This window comes from Rhynchophorus ferrugineus, unplaced genomic scaffold (assembly GCF_030347505.1).
Source record: "Rhynchophorus ferrugineus isolate W39M unplaced genomic scaffold, kcgeb_rfMv2 rfM17, whole genome shotgun sequence".
Lineage (NCBI taxonomy): Eukaryota > Metazoa > Arthropoda > Insecta > Coleoptera > Curculionidae > Rhynchophorus > Rhynchophorus ferrugineus.
Window position 1 is genome coordinate 538,950 of NW_027472596.1, and position 22,818 is coordinate 561,767.

The window sequence follows — 22,818 nt, forward strand, 5'->3', positions numbered from 1 at the left end:
TTAATTTAAATATATCATCTGTGGGACATATATTAGATACATTCGAAAATCGGAGTTATGTCTTATAAGCTAATTATTACTATAATTACAATGATGGAATTACAATTGAAATATTTTAATTTATTCGAGTCTATCGATGATGCCCAGCGCTAATTGTTAACTTCATTAGAAAGAAAATTATTAAAATTCCTTATTTACCGACTGAAATGCGAGGGAATTATCATTCATTTTCTCTCGCTCCTGTACAGGGTCTGATTGTGTTTTTGTATTACTCGCCTGTTTATACTCATATTTGCTAACATTTACATATTGGGCTTTAAAAACTTGTGTGGGATTAGTTTTGTTTGTTTTCTTAACAGGTAAGCAGTTTTATAATAATTTTGTCCGTTATTTTTGTTCTTTTTTCAAGTTGATTCGTTTCTATTTAAGGGTTAGAATCAACGAAATTTGTATAGGTTTGAATGGAAAATTGTTGGATTGTGGAATTGTGGAAAATTATGAAATTGAATTTGTATGGTTTGAATGGTTTGTGGGTGACATTACGCATAATTTGCAGAAATCTGCGGGACGTGGCCCAAGAACTATATCCGTTGAAGAACAGAAAATTAAAAAAACCTTGGCAGCCCAAGGTAAAGGATTGTCTCTGACTCATTTTGTGGATGAGTAGTATTAGACATTATTCATTTATATTTCGACAGACTAGGAGTACGGATGACAAGAAACGTGGGGGCAGATGGCAGGTTCGAGGAAATACTAATCGGAAAGAAATCGTCGACACGAAGCCCCAAAATAATGCGACCAAATAAGGTTAGGACCTCTAAACTTACTTATGACATAATAGGTGATGGTTGAGGTGATTTTCTCTTTTGCAGGCGTGGATGGAGCCAAAATCTTACTTAAAGCGAACTTTTTTCTGCCGCTGAGCGTGACAAAATGGGGACTGAATCAGTACCGTGTCGATTTTAAACCCGAACCGGACGATACAAAAACACGACGGACCTAGTTCGCAGAGCATTCGTAAACATACTTTCTAGTTTAGTTAATATGGTAGATATATGGTTGTGCCAACCGAGTTTTTCAGAGCTACTGAAGATGTGAGTTCAAAACCTTTTTGCAGTGCACATTTGGTTGTCTGAATCTACCCCGATATATCTAAAAATGCTCAGCTAGTAACTCAATGATTCTGTAGCTAATTTAGCTACCAGCTAGTCCCATCATCCTATAAGTCAACATTATCCAACATCAATAACTGCAAACTTTTAACACGTCTCTCATGTTTTTTAATTTCGTATCAGTTTTATATATTTTCTCTCCTACGATGACAAATCTATTCATTTCCAGCCTTTTAGTTAGTTTTGTGCTCTTATAGGCTATAGATTTTTGGAGTAGAATTAAAAAAAAATTTAAACCATGATCGCTAGTCATTACATGCTGATACCAACATTGGAAGGTGTTTGTTATTTCTATATATTTGTCAAAACAACAAGGATTTATCAAAAGAGACAACGTAAGGTAAATAGGGCAGGTCCTGCCGATTGTGTTAACCGAGTTTATTTTCAAGTTTCCGTCGACTCATTGGCGAGTGATGTTTTGCATAAGACGTGAAATACTTGGTGTCCATTCGCTTGGCAGGAGAGGTGAACTGGGGCGACTGGCACTACCTGCAGATGTTCAATCTCATCGGCAGCTGTGGCCCGGTTATATCACGTCGATGAGGCAGCACAAAAAACAGATCGTGCTGAACATCGATCTAAACTTTAAGGTGCGTTGTAGAATTCTTCAGCCAAGACTGAAGCTTATCTCGTTCGTATATTTGCAGGTCCTCCGTACCGACAACATCTATGACAGGAAGGAGTTCCAGCAACGCGTGATAGGCTGCATCGTCATGACCTACTACGACAACAAGATTTACCGTCGATTATAGATAGCAAGTTCAAGAAACGCGATGGTAAGATTATCGGCGCTATTCGGGGACTCGTCGTGTGATTATGCTGTGCCAGTTGTTTCCAGGAACCGAAATTAGTTACCGTCAGTACTTCAGTGAGTTCGAGGAGAGATACCGCGTTCGCATAACCGGCAATAATCAGCCAATGCTCCTTTCCCGGTTCAAACCGCGAGAAATCGGAGCCAGCCCTCCATAGATCGTCATGCTGGTGCCCCAGTTATGTACGATGACGGGTCTAACGGAGAAACAGAGAGAGAGAGAGAGAGAGAGAGAGAGAGAGAGAGAGAGAGAGAGAGAGAGCTTCCAGCTAATTAATTCGCTGAGCAAACAGCGGACTGAGCACCCGTATCGGACCAAGTGGTAAGTATAATCTATTCAAAGTTTTTTTAGTAATGCGTCGTGGATATGTGTGCCGTCGAAACGTAGCAATGTTGTCGCATCAACACTGAGTTTTAGTTCATTTCATTCAGTTACAACAAAATTGTAATCTAAATGAAATAAATGTTATCAAATATAATTAATTTTAACATTATAGTTAGTACATCCTGTACATATATTATCGAAGGACTTAAAAGTACAATTAAGAACACAGGTAAAATAGTTTGTGGGTTTGATTTGTTTTGTTTACATTGAACTCTTTTCCACAACACCCATGAGGTAGAGGTAGTATTCCCCTGGTGGCCTAATCCACCTAATTAACAATTGTATATATGAGAGACGTATTTTGCAGTTGCATCATGGAATTTGTGAAGTTGGTTAATTCCGAGAGCTGCTTGTGTGGTGGCTTTTGGTATTAGGATTGCTTATGATTTTTTGTTTTTGGTGAGATTAGATGGTTTTGGAAATAGTTTGGAGACGATTTCTCTAAATTTTTACCCTCTCTGGTGACTTTGGTGTTTTGACTGGCGCCACTTCCACGACAGGCATTCCATTTATTTTCCGAGCAATTCGACCAGGAGTTGGGCTTTTTTTGCTGTTCATTTATTTTCGCTAACATTCATCCTATATAGAAAAACTTCTCCCTTATTCTTCAACATGTAAATCGCCCTTCTGAAGCTCGAGTTTTTGACGAATTAGACTCTGATCATCCTCCGTTCCTTCTCAAACTAGGAAACTGCGCCACCACTCAGTGAAACTCAGAAGATTCAGGAAATAAACTGACTGGAAAAATTACCAATCCCTTCTCCTGAAGTTCGATCCAATTCCGAAAATTAACACACCAGAAGAGCTCGAGGAAGCCAACTCGTGATATTCAGTTTGCTTACGAGTCTGTCACAGTCGAAATTTCATCGCAATCCTAACCGTGAAAAAAAAACCTTCCCGCTCCTCTTAAACGCAAAATTCGCATCAAAAACGGTTTAAGCAGATTAGCTCGATTCACTCTTGATGCTGCAGACAAAAGGGAAGCGAACAGAGTATGCAAGGGTGTAACGGTGGCCGTCTCGACTTGGCGAGCAATAAAATGGAAGCCGTTTCTCGCGGACTAAAGACTGGATGGCCCCCTTCCTTCTGGCGCGTCTCCAAATGCCTCGTGAGAAAGACACACAATGTCATCCCTCCCCTGAAGTCAGCGGTTACAGAAAATTTCGCAGTCACTGACCAAGAAAATGTCGAGCTACTTGCAGAGACCTACGAAGCTCAGATGAAATGACTCCCACCCGCAGAGAACACTAAAGCTAAAGACAAAGACACTGTCATCAACGAATCCAGCTCCATCAAAAGACCAATAATCCCAGCCTTTCCTCCCAACCATTTCGTGCCTCCAATGACTTCAAACTTCAAACCGAAAAATCTCCAGGTTTCGACGGAATATCGATTACCCATTTAAAAAAGCTCCCGCATAAGCAACTCGCAGATTTGGCGAACCTCATTAACTCCATCACGAGGCTGCAACATTTCCCGGCGTCTTGGAAACACGCACATATAGCGATTATCTCCAAGAAAGGAGCAAAATCTGATCCGTCTGACTATAGGCCTATCAACCTTCTTAGTGCCATTTGCTTTGCAGAAGCTTGCCGAGCGGGCAATACTCTACGCTCTTAACTTTTTCACAAAGGAAATCAACATCAGTCCTGATGAAAAATTCGGCTCTCGCGCTCACAACTTATCCGTCCATCAGGCTACCCGTCTGGCCGCACACATCCATCACGCTCTTGACCATCGTAAAAAGCGTGGAGCAGTCCTTCTGGACCTAACCAAAATCTTCGACAAGGTCTGGCACGACGGTTTGATCGGAAAGTGCGTGAGGTTAGGTCTCCCAGAAGACCTAACCGGTCTCAGCAAGTTCTATCTCTCGGACAGATCTTTCCAGGTCAAAATCGGAGAATCATTTTCCAGTCGTAAACAAATCGATGCTGGTGTACCTCAAGGTGCCCCTCTGGCCACAGCCTTATTTAACCTCTTTATTTCAGATCTGCCGAGGAAAAAGCACATTGGCGTCGCGTTTTACGCTGACGATACTGCTACCTTCACGGCTGCAAGGTTCGAAGTTACAATTCATGAACGTTTACAGAAGCACCTCGATCATGCATTCAAGTGCTTCAAATTCTGGAGGTTGCAAATCAACCAACTGAAAACCAGGCCATCATATTCCATAAGAAGCATTAGGAACTGCGCAAATCGCAACTTAAGATCGACATCGCAATAAGTCCATGGCTGGATAACGTCACGTGCCTATGTCTTCACTTCGACCGGCGGTTCGATTGGCATTCCCAAATCCAGAAAGCAATCCAGAAAGGTTGGGGGATAGCAAACCTGCTATCTTCTCTGATCTGCCCTTCTACTAGACTTCCCATTTCGATCAAATGCTTATATTACAAGATGTTAATACGATCCGTACTCCCCTACGGATCTAATGTCTACTTCAAGTTTGCTACACCCAACCGGGTCAAACTGCTTCAAAATTTCAAAAATAAGCTCCTCAGGAGAATATTAAACGCTTCATGGTTTGTCAGAAATACTTAAATTCATAGGGAAACTTACGCTCCAGAAATCAAGCACTTCATATCTCAATCATTCCACAAACAACAACTCAACTCAAGTTCTTCTGAAAATGCGCTTGTTCGCGAGCTGGTTGACATGCTGGGAGCTTAGCACCGCGTCACGGCTTAACTCACCCCCTTTTCTAGGCTGAAACGACTTCATCCGTCGATACAGTCATAATTTTTTCACCATACAACAGCATCCAGTTGTGTGTTAACTTAGGTTCGCGAATCAATAGAATCGCCGGGTCTTCCGACCCAACAACTGCTGCCCGATCAGCGGGTGCCATATCCCCAAACTTAATAGAGTAGCAGTAGCGATCAACAGGGGTCAATTGTGAGGCGGTTTCTGTTTAGTGTATTGGTAAGCCCAGAGGCAGTCGTACATACTCGTCACTCCAGGGCAAGTTTCCGCGACCAGGTATGCGTCATACATTCCACCCCCTGGTTTTAGGCCAGATCAAAAAAAAAATACGTCTGTTCTATGTTTTATGAGTTTTGTTCTTAAAGCAATTAGATATTGAAAATCTTATTAGAGGACTTTCCAAAGTCAGTCCCATTTCTATAGATATTTTCCCGTATTTTTTCACCAAAAATATTTATTTAGCAATCTGCTGGTCTGAATATGTGTTATTGGTTTTATGTTCTTGAATAATTTAAAGTACATGTTTTATAAACATAGATGCTGTATAATAAAAATATCAATGATATCTATATCTTGTATGCTTATTGTTTTTTTCTAAAAATCGAGTAAACCGTCCCATAAGTGATATGTATATGTATTATATATCTATATATTTTTCAATGTTAAACGTCGATCGTAATGCATTCCCTGATATTTAACGTTGTTAGCTCGCGGTTCATGATTATTCCATTTTACTGAGGGATATGTTCTTCTACAAAGGGTGAAAGTCACATGTGTAGATTGTGTTTCATTTGCTTTGATACACCGCATTTCAACCATAGGTTCGACTTTGTTAAGATGAAGTTGGAGGTTTCTTGTGGCTGATAATGGATCCTGGTGTGATGATAAAACCGATGTATCGTCAACATATGTTGCAACAGCAGTGTTTCTTGAGGTCAGTAGATCAACTGTATACATGAGATATAATAAAAGACTGCCCTGCGCTTTTTTTCCCAGGCTTAAGAATCATAGTGATTTGAACTACTTTCCAAATGCTAGGAAACTAATTAAGTCATAGCATGGCATTAAATATATATGTTAAAAATTTTATGCACTTTCCTAACAGTTCTTTTAAGATACTTCCAGTAATAAGGTCAAAACCAGGAGCTTTTTTATCATTGATTTCTTTAAGTATTGTTTGTTTTACTTCTTTAACAGTTTGTTTAACTTATAATAACTGTTCACTGATCAGATCATAGATCGAAGCATGATTCAGCTTTGCACATTTTGGTGTTACTATTTTTTGTAACACAAAGGTTTGTGGTATCGGGAATTTTATTTCAATCTGACTTTGTGGCGGTATTCATCAGCTTTTTTATCAGGAAAAATATGCTTACGTCTGATGGTTGCGGTGCTCTCCGTCGCTTCGGTTGTTGTTTTGGGAACTCGCTGCTTTAGTGTCTTGAAGTTGGAAAATGTATCTACTTCGCTAGTCCTAGGTGTGGAGGTTAGCCATTATCTTGACAGTGGTTAGTTTCTTCGTTAGTGGATTGATGATGAAATCATCTGTCATAGTCTGCCCGGTTCATTTTGGTTTTTTCTCTTGGTGACTGATTAGCGTGAGCCTCTTTTTCTTTCGGCTATTGGGTATTTGGAACCTGTCGACTAAGCCTCTCGTTGTGTATTCTTGTTCGCTCATTGCTTTGAAGTTGATATTTCAGGTTCCGGTTTCTTGTGCTGGTTTTTATTGGCTCCTGTTTGTTGGTTAGTTATTGCTCATGGACTGGATTGTTCTTGTCAGTGCTTCTATTTGTATGGAGAGATAGGCTACTTATTCCTGGAGCCGTGCACTCTCCAATTGACTTGATTATAATTATCGCCGGCTACTTCCGGCAAGCCTATTTGGTTTGCCATCATTCACCGGTGTTTTCACAGTGTTTTTGCGTTTTTCTGTTGTTTTTTTGTTTCGAATGTTTTTCCACTCTGAAAACTGAACTGTGCTCGACGGGGATGAGGTAAATAAGAAACTAGAGTATGATGGGAGCATCGAAATTCTTTCCGGGGTTTTTATAGATCTAGCTCCATTGAGGGAGGGACTTGGGTGTTTTCTCTTTTAGTGTTTGTAACTCCATAATTCTGTAAAGTCATTCTGTCTTCTGGGGAATACCGTATTATTTACAAAGACCAATTCAGATTGTTGTTATCACTAATTGTTCTGATACGAGATGGATGCTCACATACACAAAATACAAAATAATTTTATTAAATTATGTTTATATCAATAAAATATTTTTTGTGTAGTCACTGTTCTTATACATTTCGTATATTTGAGAATAGAGCCAATATCAAGATGCTCAATATTGGTTACCCACTTTATCTGTAGGCGGGTTTCCTTGGGTAAATCTAAGGTATTATTCTTCATTTTGTAAGCGATGTTATTCTCTATACCCGCACTAATATTTAGTGCAGCATGAACCAGCTAAAAACATTTTCAATAAAATTTTATTGACTTATTATTTAATATCATCAATAATTACCTCTCTAAGAGAAATTATAAGCAAAAGATATTGCAATTTTAGCAGCGAGTTTTGCTGTAATCATGTTTTTATGTTATTTTAATATCTATTTTGATAGAGTCTTGTGAATTCCGGAACTATTAAGCTAATATTTATAAATGCTTTTATTTTTAGCAAAATAGGGCTGCCAACCTTAAAACTCTTCAAGTAATCAAAACTCCGATATTTCCTGTTAAACTGTTCCACTTAAATGCTATGGTTTGATTTATGATCAACGAGCTGGGATTTTGATAGGATATACTCACGTAAAGAACATTGAGTCATATTTATCTGAACTTTTATATTCGTATGGTCAATTATATATATAGTATCGTTAAAGTTTTTTGACACTATTTACAGGTCATTGGTTTATCTACTAATATCTACTCAAACAGAAGAAAGAGTCGATAGTAGAAAAACTAGCGACTACAATTAGTAATTACTATTCAAAAAGTCAAATGCATGGTTTTTGAAAGTTTCTTTTTCAATTCGTGATATCAGACGAAAATGTACGAACCCTTTGCTGTATAAATTGTGAGAGAGGAAAGGACAAAGATAATTGATTGGAGTAGTTAATTTTATTTGTGATTATATTTTCTAACGGTAGTATAAGAGAGTCGGAGATGTAAATAATCCTTCACGAACTACCTTTAAAAAAAAAGGAAAAGAAATATTTTAAATAATTATAAATATTTGTTAAAAAATAGTGTTCTCTGGATATGTAAAAACGAATGGAACGTTTCTCTGGGAGGGAATAAAACCCCACACATATGTTATCGTATTTTAATATGTTAATTGCTACTTTTACGTAATATACTATAATAAATATAGACAATCAAAACTAAAGATAGACAATAACCGTAAATAATAAATAAAAATTAAATATGATATAAACCTAATCATAGAAAAAAAATCTATGATAATTAAACATGATCACACAATAATTATTAGAGCTTTTTTAAATGAATTAAATGCTTTATTATTGAATGAAAGTATTTTTTAACAAAAGTCGAGAAATATTACCTATTTTTGCTATAAAAACAGTCAAACATTTAACTATTTATCACTCACAATTCTAATCTTTTTATCCTATTACATCAACAATCTTGAAAATTTTCTTTCCATAATGCTGCTATATTAATATACAATATATTGTTATTTACAAGTAAAGTACCAAAAAATCATAAAATTATATATATTACATATAAATCTATGGAAATATAAAATAAGTACATTTTTGCCAAGGCCAAGGTGCGGCTAGGACGACAGACTTAGAACGTTAAAAATCAGTCGAATGAAAGTAGTAGAATCAAAAATATTAACTGAAATTACAGGACTAAAACAATCGATAGTAAATAATAAAAAAATTAGTCGGACCGAAAATAGCGATTGAAACAGTCAATAGTAAAATGTAGTCAATTACTAAACAGTCGATAGTCGTTTTCAGTCGATAGTTCCAAACGCTAAATACAATGCTTAAGCTACCTTAATGTATAAATATATAATATAATAATACCGGATACCGGACAAACAATTAAGTGATACTAAAACTCCAACCAACACCAGGGTTGAAACAAAAGTGGCTGCCGCAGTCGTTGGATTCAACCTATCGCTTGTGAACGGCAACGTCGCAAAATCAAGCGTAAGCTGTCGAAACTCGCTAAAATGCCGACTATGATCATGCAAAATCAGCCCCTACTATTGCTTACGGCTAATGAATGTCTGTTTGTGTTTCCAGTGATGAAATTCCAAATCTCGGCGAAAAGACCATCGATTTGAAGGACGATCGGGCGCAGGGGTACCTAGACGTTTTGGAATCCACCATGTCGGCCCTTCACATCCAGATGGTGTTCGTGGTACTTCCCAGTAACTCCCAGGATAAATACACCGCGGTGAAGAAGAAATGCTACGTGGATAGGGCGATGCCGTGCCAGGTGGCCATAGCGAGGACCGCTCAGAAGAGTAGGTGCTCATGGAATTCCTGATATCGGCGCTCATTCTCGTTTGATTTCAGATAACAGGTCGATAGCTACGAAGATCGCCATACAGATGAACTGTAAGCCTGGCGGTTCGCCGTGGGGATCCACCATGCCTAGATTTACGATGGTCGTGGGGTAAGTGACGTAACGTTGTTTCAAACGATGACGGTACTCCAATGAGTACCTATATTTTCAAAACTCCCAAGGTTACGAACTAAAACCCGCTGTTTTAACATAAGATGGTTCCGGGGAAACTGGACCATGATATGTCAAGGGAAGACTGTGCAATATGATGTGATGGTTTTTTAGTGTCGAAATTTTCCATTATTTATTTTCTCTGCAATTTTGTTTTCGACTTATCTACTACTTATTTTAGACGACTTTCTGTAATATTATAGTATATCTAAACAACTGCACACAGGATAGTTTTATAATCTATAATTATTATAGCCTCTTTTATCTTTTCTATGTATCAGAACAATACAGGCTATTTACCAACATTGCGGTGTTTGTTCTTTCTTCCATACTTCATTGTAAGTTTCCAGTAATATGTCAGTAGCTTTCTGACCCACTAATGCTTTTGCACCTCCTTTCGGTTACGACGTTTGCCGTGATACTGCCAACAAAGGGAAGATTTTCACCGGAATAGTGGCATCTATCGATGTTGGATGCTCGCAGTATTTCAGCATGGAAATAGAGCACGCGCAAGAGCAAGAGCTCAGCAGTAACATAGCCGCCTTTGTCAGGTAGGCCTGCAAACATTTGCAGGCGCGAATTGGTGTATATCCAGGTAAGGACGCGGTGTCCGGTACCTCCGACGATTTTCATATTATATTGTTTCAGAACGCATAGTGGTATACAGAGATTCACTATTTTGTTTAATAGTATAATGACTTTTCTAAAACATGTTGTCTATTCAAAGTTTTTTTGCCATGGATATTTGTGACGTCGAATCATTGCAACGTTACCTCATCAACTTTGAGACTCAGGAATTTCTAACTCTGCACAACATTATCACATATCATGAAAGTTTTCTTCAGTCACTTTCACTTTGCGGCTCAATCATTAAACTGTTAATTTTTAATTTGTCTAAAACATGTTCACGATTCCACTATTTATCAAATACTTCCTCTGTATGTCTTATCGAGTTCATCCAAACCGAAGATGTTATGTTTAACAATGCTTCCTTCCACATATCCAAACAGTTTTTGATGGAATATCCTTCTCGACTAGCAATATATCTGCAATTAATTATTAATAAATAAATTACCAACTAAACCGAATTGAATACTATTATAACTTTTACCTTTTTCAATCAATTTTTGTTGTCATTACACTTTTTTGTGAATGTCTTGCCCACATGAACCACAATGAACATAAACACAGTGAACCATTTTGAAATATTCAAGTTTCACCGATATACATATATTCAAATAGTTTATCTTTCTTGGTCTTATTTCATGCCTTTAAAAATTATTTTTAAAATAATGTTTATAATTTCGATTAAACCTCTTCGAGGGTTATCTTTAGCCCATTTAAACCCTATGCCCCTGTAAGAGTTTATGAAAGGATGTGTTACATCCCTCAAGAGCTGCATGACCCTAATTCTTTTATGTATACTTTCCAAACAGACAATTTTCTCTAAAAAATTTTATTAAATTATTTTTATTTCATAAGTTATATCATACATATAAGTTGCTGTTGTTCAAGATAGAGGAGATAAGAGCTTTTAGCTCTTACCTATATATTGAGGCTTTATAATTAACTGTAATTTTTGGATATACTGTAATGTTAAAATAAATTATATTCAATAACATTAAGTGCGAAAACGTTTGTCAATTTATAACTTGTAATGATCATAGAAGTTTGTATCCTGATTCGGTTACATGTTCGAACGTGTCAGATAGTATTCAATCCTTATTCATTGGAAAAAAAAATAAGAGAGAAAATATTGACTAATATTAAAAGGTATTTACAAATTGCAATAGGCAATAATGACATGAATTTACTCTTTTTTGACTAGAATATAGAGCAAAATATCTACTGTAGCGCCTTCGTCAAATAAATACATATTGCGGTTTTAATGGTCTAGTGATTTAATAAGGTCAAACCTCTTTACAAACTGGATGTAAAATGAATACAGTATTGTTTGGAAGTTAAGTATAAAAAATATCCATGCATAATTATCCGGCATTCACCATATATTTTAATAATTTCGCCTACGCGATTTATCAAATATTACAAAAATCATAATTGATATATTATCAAATGAAATTAAATAATATGTAAAATATGATAAATATTTTGTATTGCATTGCATTGCCCATCAGAAATTCATAAGGAAACCTAGCGTTATCCCTGAGATTTTTGGAATAATTGGACATTATTTAAAAAAAATTAAAGTTCCAAAAAAAAGTTAATTTAATTTATCCTATTGTTGTTATTTAGGAAGGATTGAGGAAAATCATCACCGAAAGGGGACACAATGTTTATAATATTGTATTTGCCATATTATTTGATTATTTCACATTCACCATATTATTTATAATTTTGCATTCGTCATATTATTAAATAATTAATGAAATCGTTTTTTTTTCTACAGACCTTCCATGGCCGGATTGAACGAAACCCTATATTACATGTGATGCATCTATGCATGTGAACAAAGTTGTTTTTCTTAGGATAAATTTAATATAATAGATAATAATAAGATTTTTTGTTCTCAGGTTTTGTTTATATTCACACATACCTGAACAATGTAGTTCATAAAGGCACTTTGGATGTTCGTCCACCGTACCTGATTTAAAGTTAAACGTTGGTTAATGTAGGATTACATTTTAGAATTAAGACATGACTGTACATTCTTTTTTAATATCATAAAAGTTTTGACAATATTTTTGTAATAATAAAAACTATGTAACAATAAACAATAAAAATATTTGTTTTAATCGAACTTCCAGTCTAAGATCATCAGGTAAGCGGTCTCGGCCTATCGCTTACTTGCAACACCTGCAGGTACATTTAAAGCTATAAGAAAAAACGTTACGGTGTATATCTAGAGCGTTATGGTGAGTACAGACATGAACGAAGCGGTTCTGGCTCTGGACATACATTCTACTCGACGAACGTGATTCTCCGTAGCGGTATTTTATAGATTCCTAAAGATATTTCCATAATAACATTTACAACTCTGTAATGACTAAAAAATAATCTAAATAATCAGAAGATATATTCAGCCGAAAATAAAAAACTGTATATGTTGAAATTTCGCTATGAGGTAGACATAATAAAAATATAAATTAAGAATATTACCTTTATATGGAGGCACATATTTTACAAATCGAGTCATCAAGCATCAGACGAAACTATTAAGTAGTATAAAAAAATAAAAGCTGCATTGTATAGGATGATTTGGAGCCACTGACCTTACAAGAAGATATTATGCTAGTATCCCTTATAATTTTAAACTATAAAATAAACTTGCAAGTATATTTCAGTCATATCTCGGAGAAAAATGATGAAATAACGCCATGAAAATGAAGTGATAATATGGCTGTTATCTGAAGAACAACATAGATAAGGGACTCTTCTAAAATTACCTTACCGAATTTTGGTTGAAAATATGGTAGTCACTTTGGAAAGAAGTCAATTGTTGAGTTTAGTGCGGCTTATGGGTAGTTATTTTTACATGTGCACGTGTTTGATAAATTTTGAAATGTTTGCATTGTTCTATGAATAAAATAAAATAAGTAGTAATATAACATTATGGTATTTTTTTCCAAATGCTACTTCTAGTATTTGAACAACTTTCATATATGTTCTTTTTTTACATCATCTTTATTAGACACGCTTAGCAAAATTTTTATTTACAAATAATTTATTACTACTTTTCCTATGTACTAGAATTAATTAATAAGCAAGACGAGTGCGAGAAAATACATCAATATGTATTCCTCAGTTATAAAATTATAATTATGTATTAATTATTAACTTATAGCTATAGTTTACACTAAATCAAGTCATAGTGCAGTTCTTCATTGGTTACATAGCGATAGGCATTGGTAGTCAATCGAAGAACCTTGTTTTAAAAGCGTTGCGTGACTAGTTGATTTGAATTTTTATTGCAACCCCATGTTTGCACTGCACCCCATAGGTCCAAATTAGCTTTATAATTATTTTATAGATCAACCTCTTTGATTTTAAATAAGTTGAGAATATCTTCAGACTAACCAGTATAGTTGTTTCATTTCGGTTCTAATGTGTTTTGCTTTTTGTCTAACGTGATGCTTCTACTTTAATCTACCGTCAAGATAGATTCCTAGGTATTTAGCTGACTCTGCTTGAGGATTGGGGCATCTATAGAGTGATATAATTAAGTTATTATTATTTCGCCTTAATGCAAAATTAACGTGGACAGATTTGGAGTTATTAATTTGAATTTTTCAATATTTCGTCCATCTGTAGATTTTGTGGACTTGCAGTTTTTCTATTGCCCTAGGCGGAGATATATCTTTTGCCATAATTATTGCGTCATCAGTAGAGGTTCCAAGTAGTGTTTCTTTTGTTGTTGGATTTGTTGTTGACGTCAGCAGTGTATATTAGATACAGGAGGGGTCCTAGAACGCTACCTTAAGGAACTCTAGACGAAATTGTTTTAAATGTCGAGAACGCCATTTCGTTCGATACTCTAAATTTTTTTCCGAATAAATATGACTCCAGCAATTGACAGTAGTTACGCGGTAACAATTTGCTCATCATACATATTAATCCCAAATGCCAAATCCGATCAAAAGCTTGTGAGACATCCAGGAATATTACAGGGCAGTATTTCTTTTCCTCAAACGCTCTTCTAATAGCCGCAGTTACTCTGTTTAAACTTTAATACGTTTAAAAATGAGTGTGTCAAATAGTTTTGATATTGCAGGTAGTAGCGAAATAGGCATGTAAGATCCGACTAGTTCTGCAGGTTTGTCAGGTTCTTTGAGCATAATTATTTGTGCCACCTTAAAGCATTCCGGGACATGCTTCAGCCTTAAACAGGTCTTAAATATATATGTCAACATGATGATTGCTTTTCGTGGCATTTCTTTCAATAATCCAGATGAAATGTCATCTATACCAGGTGCCTTTTTAGGATTGAGGTTATCAATTTCAGTGGCAACTTCCAGTGCAGAAATTTGATCATATTGAAATTCGATCATATTTAAATGGCGGTACTCGAAAAATAAATTTCGAGTGAGCATATTTCTTCATATTCTAATTTCCCTCTTGCTATAGCGCTCAGTGTTAACAATACAGGAGTGTGATCAAATGTTAGATCGCACAGGCTTTCTGTACTGATTTGATTTAATGAGATGCCTTTTGTAATGTAGAAATCCAGCAGATCTGAATAATAATTACAATTTGTAAGCTTTGAGTAATTCGTTTCCTCGTCCAGGTGTTATTATTCGTGAACCCCAAGTTGTATGTTTACCATTAAAGTCTCTACCAATAATAAACCTTGGGTCTAATTTTGAAGAGATATCTTTATATTGTTGTTCTGTCATTTTATGTCTTGGTGGACAATATATAGGGTCAATATTTATTTCAGCCCCGTGTTTTTCGGTACTGATGATCGTAGTTTGTATTTTTTCATTTTTAATCTCTTCTTGATCGAGTGTATATTTTGTTTAATTATTAAAGCTGTTCCGCCTCGAGCCTGCTCACTGGTGTGTAGTATCCAGTAAGCATCATAACCCCGTATTTTAATGTAGTTTATTTTATATGAGATATGTTTTTCTGAAAAGAGAGATATATCTATGTTACTTATCTTTAAGAATAATTCTAGTTCCCGGACGCTTTAATTTAGTCCGTTTACGGACCAAATTATAATTCTTAAAAACGAATTACTCATTTTTGTTTTTCTTTAGCTAGTTTTGGGTAGTTTTCCTCAATCTGGATTTCTCCAATTTTTCCACCATGTCTGCTAACTGATAATTCTTTGAGCAATTTCATCATGTCGACGATAATTGGCTCGTTGGCTGCAGCTTTCTACAGTTTCGTATGTACTGATATATTATTTGATATGTTGGTGGTGTTTATATAGTTGGTGGCGTTTATAAGTGTTGTTCTGCTCTAAGTTTCTCTCGCTGGAGTTCTTTCATTTATTTTTGATATAATGCACATCCCTTATAATTGGCGGGGTGACCTTTTTCATTGCACAACACCCATGTCGCTACACTGCGTTGTTTTCTGTACTGAGTTTTGTGATGTTTACCGGCACATTTCGCCCATCTTAGTTCCCTACTGCAATAATTTTTAGTGTGTCCAAGATTTTGATAGTTTGTGCATTGTGGTATATTATTGTCTTTCTTCGGAGGTTCCACTTTTATCCTACAGTCTAGTTAATAATTTATGTCATATATATTTTTATTATTTTCGTTTTGTGTCATGTCTACGTAGAACAACGGAAAAGTTTTAATTTGTTTTTCGCCTACTTCGTGCCCGCAAGCCCGTAATTCCGATATAATATCGCCATGATTTGTTGTGGACGGTAATCCTCTAATGGCTGTTCTATACCACTTATCACTTTTTAACTGATAAGTGTGGTAATCAGGTTTATTGAATGAATTGTTTTCCTTCATCTCAATAAGATGTTTTTTTAAATTCCTGTAGTCCCTTTCATCACTAAGGTTTACGTTAATATCTTCGTTAGGCAAATCTTAAAACTGCACTCGGTCAGAGTCTACTCCCTTTATTTGTGATCTAAATAAATTAAAATTGCCAACATTGCTTACCTTTATCGGAGGGGGGGAAATCCCTCTGTTTTGTATTCTTGCTTCTTTTTTTAATATTTATACTACTTTTTACGATTTTCAAAGGCGTTATCTCTGACTTCTTCCTGTTTTTATGCTTCTTGTTTGTAACTTCGGTCCAGTTAGACTGTACCTCTAATGCTAGTTCATCTTCATCAGTGTAGTAGTCTTCTGCATAATTAGTGTGCCTTTTTGTTGTATCTTGCGTGTGTGACCTTGCAGTTGTAAACGGATAGCAGCCATATCCTTAGATAATTGCAACAGTTGTTGGTTTAGACGCTAGTTATTTGTTATTAAGTATTCGTTTTCTTTCAATAATATATTCATATCCATGTTTATGTCCATCGTGTTATACTGTTATAATTAAAACTAATATATTAAAATTGTTTAGTGACAGCTAACACTCTTTACAGTATTTTGATTGAAAATAGGAGCATTTGATTAGTTTATACGTAGGGATATTTAGAGACAATTCGATAGCGGCTGCTAACTTATCACCATGAGCCATGTAAATATAGTCGCCCAAAAAGATGGTAGAACAGTTGCCTTGAAATATAGAATTGTAACAACGCTACGGCTTATGCTCGTGTCAAAGCCACCCCCGAGCAGTGAGATGGCTTTCGCGATCGTGAGGAAAGCAATGTCGTCAGCGTAAAACACCACGTCAATATGCCCTTTTCCGGGCAGATGAAATAAAGGGGCTCTGAAATAAAGAGTTTAGATAAGGCTAGGGCCAGCGGGGAACCTTGAGGTACGCTAGCATCGATTTGTTTTCGACTAGAAACTGTTTTCCTAATCTTAAACTGGAAAAATCTGTCCGATAGATAGGACTTGATGAGAGCGGTTAGGTTTTCTGGGAGGCCTAACAGCAGGCATTTTGCGATCAAACCGTCGTGCCTGACCTTCTCGAAGGCTTTGGTTAGGTCTAGAATGAAGGTCTTTGGTTAGCTCTCGTGTTTCCAAGATGCCGGGAAATGTTGCAGCCTCATGATGGAGTTAATGATGTTTGCCGGTTCCGCGAGCTACTTATGCTGGAGCTTTTTTAACTGGGTAATCGATATTTCGTTGAAACCTGGAGATTTTTTGTTTGAAGTTTGACGATAATAGTCTATTGAGACTTTGGAGATACGAAATGATTGAGAAGGAAGGCTGTGGTTACTGGTCTTTTGATTGAGTTAAATTAGTTGATAACAGTGTCGTTGTCTTTAGCTTTAGTGTTCTCTGCCAGTGGGAGGCAATTTATATGAGCCTCGTGAGTCTCTGTGAGGAACTCGAATTTTCTTGGTCAGTCACTACGAAATTTCCTGTAACCGCCGACTTCAGGGAGGATAACATTATGCGTCTTCCCCACGAGGCTTATGGAGACACATCAGAAAGTAGGGGGGCCATCCAGTATTTGGTCCGCGAGAAATGAGTTGCATTTCGAGGTCGAGACGGCCTTCCTTACCCCCTTGCTTGCTCTGCTCGCCTCATTTTTGTCTGCAGAATCAAGAATGAATCTCGAGCTAATCTGTTTAGACCGTTTTTGATGCGAATTGCACGTTTAAGAGGAGCGGGAAGGTTGTTTCTCCACGGTTGGAGTTTTGATGAAATATCAAATGTGGCAGGTTTTACGAGTAACACAAAATTAGGAGTTGGCTTGAGTACGGATTTATCGAGCTATTCTGGAGTGTTAACTTTCGGAGTTGGATCGAATTCCAGGAGAAGAGATTAGTTCTTCCAGTCGGCCATTTTCCTGAATCTTATGAGTGCGATTTGAGTAGTGGCGCAGTCTCCGAGTTTGAAAAGGACCGGAGGATGATCAGTGTTTAGTTCTTCAAGGACTCGGACTTTGGAAGGCGGATTTAGGTCTTGAAGTATAAATAAATCAAGGCCTCTTGCTACGCCTTGAGAAACTGAACTGGGGTGATGGGTGGGTTCATCTAGCCGTCCAAGTCCGTAGCTCAGATCTGCACTTACAGCTACGATATCGTTACCCGCGTGGTTCGCTCTGGAATAACCCCAGATGGGATGGTGGGCTTTGAAATCTCCACCTATTATTTTTGGAAATGTTCCTTGAAGCGGTATTCGGTTTAGTTGAATGCAGAAGATTTCCTATACAGATGAGATGAATGAGAGCAATGTTAGCGTCATCGAATGTTATGACGTCTTAAAATTCTGCTTGATTTCCAACTAAATTATTTGCATTCCATGTCATCAGTTTAAGATATTTTGGAACAGCCGTTTCGAAGATTTAAAAAGCTGCTGTAAGTTAAATGAACAGATAAATGTTCCGCTTATACCAGCGCGTCAGTAAACGCCTTCATAGGAAAGTTAAGCTCCAGTGTAGTGGCTGGAGCAGGAGTTTGAGTTGAAGGAGGTTGGGTAGCGACTGGTTTTTGGGCTATATTCCTGTCATCTTATTTACTCCATGCAGAACCTTATGTAGGTCTGGATTCGGTAGAAATTTTTGGTTTCCTTGTAGCAGGGTGGCAGCTGTAACCGGTGTGAAGTTTGCGGTGTGAATTTCACCGCAGTTGTTGCACTTTGGTGGTGCTTCTGGGATTTTAGTACATGATCTGGTGTTGTGCGGGTGGTTCGGCAATGCGAGCTCGAATATCCTAAAAGCTGGCAGTTAAGCACTGTACTGGTAGACCGTTTGCCCTCTAGACCTTCACTGACGCCGAGTTTGGTCATTTAGATAATATGTCGCACTTTACGGATGTTAATTCCCATCTTTGCACAAATTTGTGATGGAAGCCTTGATCGAAGAGATGTTCACGTACCTTGTCAATAGAGAGTGATTCTGGGATGTTTCTTATGATTACGCGAAATGTTCGCTCCTCCGGATAACAGAAGGAATGGTAAGGATACTTCAATTCCTCGAGCAGGTTGGTCAGTTTTTCCGTAATCGTCCCTTGTGGCGAGGAATAAAAAAGTGTCCCCATTTTTGTTTCGGGTGATAATATCAATTGATCGTGCGACGGAGATTCTAATAAGCTCCATGAAACTCTTCTTATCACGGAGTACTATAGGTGATCGATGTGAGTTGATTTGGTATCTCAGGAGGTTATGTACTGGCTATGCCGGGGTGGGTTTAGCAAAGGCGTTTTATAGCAACACACGGGTTGCGGAGAGCTCCCCTCCTTGATTGGTATTATTAAATTCTGCATTTTAATTTTGCAGACACTCGATAAATCCACGACCCGTTATCCGGGCAACGTCAGGGCTAACGTCGGCAATTTTTTCGGTTGTTGAATGGCTTGGGCAGCTTTCTGGAGGCGGTCAATAGCTCTGGCGTGCAGTACGCCATTGCCCCGCTTGTAAAACGCTTTTTGGCGTTTACAAATGTTTATGATATTAGATCGTCCTACTGACCGACTTGATTTTATATATATCGACGATCTCTACCCGTTCGGCAATCGCTATTCCCCAGCGTAAACATCAATAGGGTTATGTACTTTTTGACGATGGCCTTTCCGTTTTTTTAAGTCGCCTCTGCTTGTTGTGTTTTTGTGTGCGCTTAATAAACTGTTAAGTTTGACCAGTATTTAATTAGTCGCAACCGCGTCCGTCAAAACGGGTACAATTCCATAACCAAAAATTACTAATAAACTCTTTACCTATCTACCAAAGAATACATAACTTGTATTAGATTTTGGTTACCTGATTTTGGTAGTTAGTTATTTGATTTTGGTGTTTCAATACAACCTGTCTTCTTTACAGATGAATTAATTGGTAACAGTTATATAGACACGTTTATGATTTAAAAAAATTAATATTAATTAATTATATAAATGAATCATATTTCGACAAGTAAAAGGTAATTTCTTAAAATTGTTTTCTTATTCCTTCCATTCCAAAAAGAAGCTGTTATAAAAATATAACATGTAAATGCTTATAATATTGGCAATCGTTCAAGGACAAATTAAAACTACATGACAAGTAAGTTTAAATAATGTTAGTAAATTTTGCTTTCGATAATTAACAATTTAGTATATTCTTAGCCTTTTTTATAGACTGTCTTATGTGAGAACTGTATCAAGCAATTTTAATCAAAACTAGACCCTTAATAATTATGAAATACTAGATTGTAGAACTATTAAGAAATACGACAGATATATGCTAGATATATATGCTTCGAAATAGACATAATTACTATGATTAAACACAAAACTAAGGGGAACAAGGGGATATTGTTATACAATAGTGGTAAGTATGTATATAAATTACATAAATAATTGTATTAGGCAAAGGTCAATAGAATTCTATTCTATATTAAATTTTAATAACTTAATGAAAAATATCACAATAAGGGTAGACGAAAATATTATATAAAGTAAATCCAAGGCCGAATAATAATTTTCTTAAAACTGTTTTTGTTGTAAACAAGAATGTGATGCCCTAAGCAATTGCTTAATTTGCAATATGACATGGAATAAAGCCAATTGTTGATCAAGATCAACCAATAAATTTAACAGAATTTAAGACTTTTGTTGTCGTTCACGAAGTCTAGATGAAAACATATCAGTAAATAGTAAACTCTTAATTCATTAATTAATATTAATTTTAGATTCTAGATTTAAGAAAATGAAAGAGAATATTAAATTGAAAAAAATAATAAATACTGCAAATTTCATAACATTTTTTATTTATTTTATTTTAGATGTAGATGTCCCAAGCAAGCAGAGAAGGATATACAGAATGCTGGTATTAAGTAAGTAAATAATATTACAATAATATATTTTTTTAAGTAACTGTTTAAGTAATCATGATTGAAATTCCATCTTTGAGAATCTACAATTATTTGAATTGATTATATTGAAGTTTATTGATTGTATTGAAGTGTAAAACGACTTGAATTGTTTATTGAATAGTTTGATATAAAAAAAATCCCTTAGCGATTCAGCGTTCTACTGGTCGACTACTTTTACATCCAAGAATATATGGCGTACATATTACAAATTGTTAACTGCAACAATCCAATGAGGTTTTCTTTGTATTGTTCTTAATCCTCCCAGATCTAAGCTTTAAATAACTTTTGATGGCCCATCCACATATAATCCTTTCGACAAAATTTTCAACGCTCGTCATAGTGCATTTTATAAAGATGTGAAATCGGAGCGATATTTTCCTTCTCATATTACCATGGTAAAAAGATGCTGTTTGATATGTCGGATCATGTAACCGAATCAATCTACAAAATTCGATTTGTCTTGTTAGTAATCCATTCTGTTGTCAAAAGTCTATAAAATCCTTTAAGATTTTACTGATAATAATTAGAGGTTAATTCGGTGCTGTTTTGTAATGTAAAATAATCTGAAAAACAATTAGATACAGTAACCTTTTTTTTATAAATCTTCGTGAGTCCACAATCTGCCCTATTGGCAATAAGTATTTCCTATGTCTATATTTTATATACATGGTATGTAGAAAATCACTTCATTAAGCAATCTTCTGTATAAAATATGAACTTAATTGATTAGTCTCATTCTAAAGCTTATTTTAAAGTCTACATATATCCAGTAATCACATCAGGTGGTGTTAAATATTTTAGTCTACGCACTTCACTATCACGTCGCATATTTAGCTGATTAGCGAGTACATTGGAAAGCACTGACACTCTTTCGACGTACTTCACACAAACACGTTGAATTACACTCGTTATAGCTTCTAGAGGAATATCGCGTTGTATCACTTTATTTGAAATATAGTACGGAGCATCAACAATGGCACGCAACACCTTATTTTGGAACCGTTGAATGATGGATATATTAGATTTTGTACCGCTAGATCCCATAGTTGGATTCCATATGTCCAAATGGGCTTGAGTATAGACTCATACAGCAATACCTTGTTATCTAATGATAACTTGGATTTGCGCCCGATGAACCAATACATTTGGTATAATTTTAGTCCCAGTTGTTTCCTTTTAGAGAGTATGTGCTTCTTCCAGGTTAGGCGTCGATCTAAGTGCATACCAAGATATTTAACATGCTCTGCTTGGGGGAGTTGACGATGATTGATATTCACTGGTGGCCATGTTCTTCTACGCAGGGTAAACGTTATATGCGTGGATATTGTTTCATTAGCTTTAATGCGCCATGTATTCAACCATAATTGTATTTGCTCCAGGTGGGTTTGAAATTTTATTGATGCTGTGACTGGATCTCCATGAGATGCTAAGATTGCTGTATTGTCTGCATGTGTTGCCACACTAGTTATTTATGTGGTGGGAAGATCAGCCGTATACAGAAGATACAGTACTCGACCCAGTACACTACCATGCGGAACTTCTGAATATATAGGATTTAATTCGGTATGTTCATCGCCTTGCTTTACAATAAAATGTCTGTCTGTGAGATACGATTTTAGTAACTCATAGTCCGGATGAGGCAGAAGTTTCTTTAGTTTAACCTGCAAGCCCGTATGCCATACTTTGTTAAAAGCCTGAGATATGT

General features: G+C 36.2%; 1 protein-coding gene and 1 long non-coding RNA gene across 2 annotated transcripts in view; both read left to right on the plus strand.

Moving 5' to 3' along the window:
* The window catches only part of LOC143205797 (uncharacterized), a 489,432-nt gene that overhangs the window by 95,876 nt on the left and 370,738 nt on the right, over positions 1–22,818 (plus strand). The window lies entirely within an intron of this gene.
* Positions 1,045–12,715, plus strand: LOC143205837 (piwi-like protein Siwi). Its single transcript, XM_076418855.1, is given in 14 exon segments — positions 1,045–1,094; positions 1,633–1,807; positions 1,849–1,948; positions 2,011–2,210; positions 3,138–3,190; positions 3,341–3,476; positions 3,954–4,071; positions 4,198–4,545; positions 5,909–6,005; positions 9,344–9,567; positions 9,620–9,719; positions 10,160–10,330; positions 12,545–12,599; positions 12,644–12,715. Coding segments are annotated over 14 exon segments (1,899 nt in total).